Source organism: Anopheles ziemanni, chromosome 3, assembly GCF_943734765.1.
Source record: "Anopheles ziemanni chromosome 3, idAnoZiCoDA_A2_x.2, whole genome shotgun sequence".
Taxonomy (NCBI): Eukaryota; Metazoa; Arthropoda; class Insecta; order Diptera; family Culicidae; genus Anopheles; species Anopheles ziemanni.
In genome coordinates, this window is record NC_080706.1 from 67,607,746 (window position 1) to 67,613,900 (window position 6,155).

Below are 6,155 nucleotides of genomic sequence, written 5' to 3' on the forward strand. Positions count from 1 at the left end.
TCCAGCGTGGTTTTTCACCGACATTATTGCCTCACCAGACATGTAGTTAATGTTCGTTTGACGAAAGCTTACACAAAACTTCGTTTGATCAATGCTTAACGTTATTCCACCTGAAGCATATGCATTTTGGCATTCTAAATCATTTACATGTGATGTTCCATAGCCATCAATGGAGTCCACCAGTGCATCTGGATCCAAGTTACGATGTTCGATTTTCACGGGCAAGCAGATAGGAACCACGTTAGGCTTGGTGATGACTGGTATTCCTAATTCAATTAAGGCTATACCGTGTTCATATCTAGCTTTTTGGTACTTTGGATGAATAGCTACCGTTTTAATCGGAAGTCTTTCAGCACAAAATGGTGACCCATTACTTTCCTTGCAATCTGAATTGAATGTTTTTCCGCCTAGCAGAATAGTTTGCCTGAGAAAAATATACTTTGTTAATTTTACTACTAATGGTAACGCTAATGACCTGGGGTATACTTACACACCGCGAGCATCTTCAAAACAATGAGCTGGGCCCACAGCGTACCATTCGCTTATGAGGATCGCTTGGCAGCTGACAGTGGTTTTGTTATCCAGAAGATGCGTTTCTATCAACCCGATCCATGGAAATGCATAATGTTCTGATTTGCCAGTGTGCGCGCTTACACCACACGTATTAAAATTCAGTAGTTTTACATTCGGGCTGTTTTCAATCAAATATTCCTCCTGGGTCGCCATTATGGCAGGGTCGACGTATTTCGCAATCCACTCACGAAATATGGCAACGTCGGTGAATACGGTGTACTGGGAAACATCACAAGACAGAATTGAATTCTGTGGTATAAACGAAACTATACCCCGCACAAACCACCTCCCCGCGATCTCGTACACTATTCCACCCCCGCTGTCTCCTCTGCAGGCATTCACCTCGCCATTGCCTTTGGCACAGAACATTCCATCGGCAAAAACATTACGATAACTGTCTAAACACGACCAAAAATCGGTCACTTTCACTAACGCTACCCGAAGATGGTTTGACAGCTTCGAGTTCTCCGTTTCTCCAAAACCGACAATCGTACCGTTTGTTCCAACGATTAGCTCCATACCAGCGTCCATGCCCCACAAGCATATCGGTTGAACGTACGCCGTAAAATTTATTCTTGTAGACAACTTTATCAGTGCAATATCGTATGATACAATCCCTGGATGAAAGTTTGGATGTGGGATAAGTTTGGAGACCGCGTGCTCTTGCGTGTGATTATTGGTCTCGTTCAACATGACACGTCCCAGGTGTACTCTGATGCGAGAGGTCGAATGTAGACCGTTTGGAGAACAGATGCAGTGTGCCGCTAAAGATTAATCGAAACACATTAGAATGATCATGCATGAAACCATTTGCAAACATTTCCGTTAAAAAACTTGTTCCACGGAAAATGGAACATTTGACTGTCTTTGATTATTTAAAAGTACAATCAACCTGGTTTTCAGTCTACTTTCACTGCAATGCACTTCGTTCAAACAAAGTTCATTGATTTCAAAGCGTTACTTACACGTCAGAATGGTATTGCTATCGATGATCGAACCACCACACTTGTACTCGTAATTATTACGCTCTCCATGGTATATGGCTACGTGCCACGGCCATTGACCTGCCTTAGCTCCTTTACCGTAGTATATAAGATGTTCGAAATTGATATCACGCGTGCCACAATCCCAGATCGATATAGCTTGCGGGATAAATAGTACACAAACGAACAGTGACATCGCTGCTCGTGCAAAACTTTTCTTTTCGCTGCACATCATGCTGCACCAAAACACGTCAGACTGCGTCAAATGCACTGCTGCTACTGATAATATACGCGCAATAGCGAGGCCTGAATTCGAACGCATCTTGCAAAAGAATTATTCTTCACGTTATTGTTATATGACTAGTATTGTTTACTTATTCTTCAACCTTTGATAATTCTGTTTGTGTAATCGTGTTCGATGATTGCATTGTTTGCTCCACGCTCTGCGAAGAGGCGCTCATCTGACTGACCGGCCTCGGGGGCAACATATTTTTTTTAAAATTTTGCATGTTTGGGGTCGTACATATTTTTTTAAAGTTTGGATACACATAATTTTTCTAGTTACATTTTTGTATACTTTAATTTTGCTTTAGCATTGTTAATTTTCAACATATTTTTAAAATTTTGCATGTTTGGGGTCGAACATATTTTTTTAAAGTTTGGATACACATAGTTTGGATACAAAGCCTTAGAAGAATATTTTTTCTTTTACCTTGTTTTGGTCTAATCTTTTCATTTCAAGTGCCTACGACTCACTTGCAACAGTTTGTAGTGGTACCCATGCTAATTTTTTTTCGAAAAAAATGAATGCTCAATGGTACCTATTTGAACTTTGGATAAAGTACACTCTATTATCAAAAGAATAGATCTAAATACATTAAAAGAAAAAGAAAGAATGAAATTATCGGAAAAAAGTATTACAAAAAGTAGTTTCGAATAGAAAACTATTATGTTAGGTCAATTAAAGATTTGGAGGATGTAATAAACACCAAGATTCGGGTAGCTAGGGAAATGGTTTTACTTGTTTAGATTGTTGATGAGTGTTCAAAGTTACAAATAAAACATCAAGCAAATAGTGGCTAAAGAAATATCAACGTGTGTTAACACGTGTTGTGTTGAATTTCGAAATAATCTTTCAAATTTTGTCACTCAGATTCAGTCGTACTAATGTTAACTGGCATTGAAAACATTCGGCCCGAAAACTTACATGTTTAAATTACGTTTTAAGTTTAGAGCTTTCATAACCTGCTCGCTCTTTTTTCTCCTCAAACGTTTTGCCTTACGATCGAATATGCACGAAACCAAATAAAGAAACATTCCATTAGATAATTTCGACATCGACAGGAGATTTGTACCAGGATCTGTTTTCTCCTCTTCTATTCGCCGGAAAGCGAGCAGGAAGCATGGCCGGAAAAGTCGCTGTTCTGTTGCCACACATTACCGATCGAGGTCCCATTTGCAAAATCCCATTTTCCACCCAATCTCGGCATGCACACCTGGGGTTAAGCACGGACGGATTTACCGAATGGGAAACTCAGGGAAAAGTCTTGCAACCCGTTGACAAACGTGGAAATGCGATTTTAATTTTCTTCCACGCTCGCCCCTTCCCCTCAGCATCCTTTCTCTCTGTCCCTCCCGTTTGGTGCAAATCGTTTGTCGCAGGCTTGGGAAATGGGAATCTTGTTGGCTATAACCTCTCGACCCACTGCCGCCTCAAAACACTCCACCCTCACAACAAAAAAGAGCTGGAACCGTGGATTCATTGTGCCGGGAAAACAGAGACATTTTCCCTCGATGCGGAGTAACTTCCGAACGCAGTCAAGACTTTGTTGCATCGTGTTCCCAAAGTATGTCCCAATCACTCACCATACTACCTGCTTCCCAATTCCATCGTACCACGAACCGGTTCGGAAGTGCACCACACATTATCGATCCCCACCCCCCCGCTAGCTCTTCATCCCTGGCGGAGGAGGAAGATGGCACACACGATGGGAGGAAAATGAATTTCACTCGAAATAAGATCAGGTATTTGTGCCAGGAATTGATGATGTGTAATGGAGAAAATTGAATTTCGCACCTTTCCACACATTTTGCGAAGCTAAAAAGGAATTGTGACTTCCTTCTTTCGGTGCCAGTTTGCTGACTCTTTCTTTGTGCTGATGCATTTTCCGAGCGACTGCCGGTTCTGATTGGATGTTGATGTTTTTTTAGGGTCACAGCTAAAATGATTGTGCCTCCTAAATAGCTTACAGTTCTTATATTGTTGACAGCAAGCATTGCCGGTTTTTATTGAACAATAATATAAAACCGTTCCGAAACTTATTGTGGTCACAACAATATTGGGAGATATTTTTAAGTACATGTAGATAATTTCAAAAATTTAAATTAGTTAATGTTAATGTGTTTTGTAGAAAAGTTGACCTTCCTCCCCTTCATGAAGAATACTTTCGATTGTTTTTGTTATTTAAAAATCGCAAAAACTATTTAGTCTAATGGTTTGCCCAACATTTTTGGAGGTAATTACTGAAAGGTTGTAGGTATAAAACGATTTCATGTTCTTTTCCGTGTGCATCATCATTGAAAAAAGCCATGGGATTTCCTATACAGCTATACGTCCCAGTTTCCAGTTTCTTATCTGACCCCTAATCCCTTCCCGCTTCCTCTTGCTGCGCGACCTTTTACCTCCGTTATCGGACCCGGTTTGGCTGGCTTTCCTCCGACCGTACCTCCTTCGGCTTTCAACATCGGAGGCACCGCCTGCCTTTGACACCGGGTGTTTTGTGTACGCCTGGCGATAATGGAACAGTAACGACGAAAGTTGCATCATGCTTCGGTTCGACTGCCGTGCGCCCCCGAAACCTTTGGCCAACTCCTTCTCAACCTTTCCCCGAAGGGTGGCGGAAATCAGTAGGGAGGGCGAGAAAGTGGGCGTAAATTAAGACGTCGTTCTAATCCGATCGCTCTCCGCCCGCACGCCGGGTGTTAATCTTCGAAATCTCGTTAGGAATTCAATTGTTCTATCGTCGATGCACCGCTCAAAGGGGGATGCAATTATCGGCGAACGGGTGCTTGACAAGGGGAAGACGATCGGTTCTGATTGGAAAGCGAATGGATCGAATAGATTGTTATGCTCGCCGTGTTGGTGTACGTGCAGGGCAGAGAAACGGAATACTTTCTGTCGGGAGAAAGTCCTAACTCGTAACATTTTGTGAAAGTTTCATCTTCATGAAAAGAGGAAAATGTCACCGAAAGCCTATGACGGTAATGGTTGATAAGTTTTTTACGGTAACAGCAAAAACTGATCAATTTTGTATAGAAATGAGCACCAACATTGATTTGATCCGTTTTACAACATAAACAAGGTCAGATATATTAATAAATTGAAATAGAAATTGAACTAGAGAAAACATTTTAAGGTACATTTACTTAGAAACCAGGTAAGGATAGATGTAAACCGATTTTGATATCGTGGAACCTCGTACCGAGCGGTAGCGCCGGGACTCACCACCTCAACGACGTGGGATCGAAACCAGACCAAGTCCGGATCGAATATCAACTTGAAATAATCGTACTTCTATGCAATATGATTGAATCGTAAATGATGCAAAAATAATGCCTATACGTACAAAAGTGGAGGCGCTAACCGTACATTGTTCAAAATGTATATGTTTAGTCGTATATTTTCTAAGTCGGCATCATATACGACATACGATATACATCAGCCGGACATTGCTCGTTCATCTATACCAGGGATGTCAAACATGCGGCCCGCGGGCCACATGCGGCCCGCAAGAACGTTGGGTGCGGCCCGCGACCCCTTTGAAACATTACATCGAAAGAAAGAAGATAACAAATGCGGAGCAATAAGTTAGCTATTGTAATTATATACCTTTACTTTTCTAAAATCTTTACCAAAATACACAATAGTGTTGAACTGCAACATATATTTCAATAAACTTGATTTGAATTCGTTAAAATTTGGAAAACGGTTGAGCAACAAACCCTCTCTTTTACTCAAAATTGGTAAATTTTATAAGAAGTAATATAATATGAAAAAATGTGAAAATGTAAAACTGTTAAGATAAAACCACATTGATAAGAACATATTTTCATCACTCCAATCAATTATATGGTTTGGCCCGCGAGCCTATTTTGGGAGAAAATGCGGCCCGCGAACCTATTTCGGGAGGAAATGCGGCCCGCAAGGTGAAACGAGTTTGACATCACTGATCTATACTCTTAATCGGCATCATATGCAACAAAGAATATACATTGCTCGTACATTGTCTATGCATAATGCGTTTCCGATTCGAAATATACTAATATGAGATTCAATTTATTCAACTTAATACGACTTCGTGTTGTGTGGGTCGTTACGCCAAGAAGAAGAAGAAGTATGGGTTGTTTGCCCTTCACTCATTTGATGCAATGGCCAAAAGATCAGATTAGCATAACCCGCGGGATATGTACAAAGTGTTAGAGATAAGCAACGTTTGGCACACCTTAGTTATAACTATCTTGTGTAGACATTTCTCTGCTTGGAGAGTTTAGGATTTGGCATCACTGTTGTGACGACCAGAACTGTATATAAACCGATGC

At 40.9% G+C, this 6,155-nt stretch overlaps 1 protein-coding gene across 1 annotated transcript; it reads right to left on the bottom strand.

The window, feature by feature from the left end:
- Positions 1 to 542: 542 nt before the first annotated feature.
- LOC131285313 (chymotrypsin-like elastase family member 1) lies at positions 543 to 1,752 on the bottom strand. Its single transcript, XM_058314168.1, has 3 exons — positions 1,539 to 1,752; positions 685 to 1,337; positions 543 to 596 (listed from the first exon to the last, which is right to left on the bottom strand). The coding sequence occupies exons 1-3, from the start codon at positions 1,750 to 1,752 to the stop codon at positions 543 to 545; spliced, it is 921 nt and encodes a 306-aa protein (XP_058170151.1).
- Positions 1,753 to 6,155: the final 4,403 nt, after the last annotated feature.

Bases quoted from the DNA above. Each gene is read 5' to 3' on its own strand.
- LOC131285313 (XM_058314168.1), bottom strand. From the start codon at position 1,752: ATGTCACTGTTCGTTTGTGTACTATTTATCCCGCAAGCTATATCGATC. The intron at 1,338-1,538 runs GTAAGTAACGCT...ATTAATCTTTAG, and splicing joins TAGCAATACCATTCTGACGT to CGGCACACTGCATCTGTTCT. The intron at 597-684 runs GTAAAACTACTG...TCGGGTTGATAG, and splicing joins TGATTGAAAACAGCCCGAAT to AAACGCATCTTCTGGATAAC.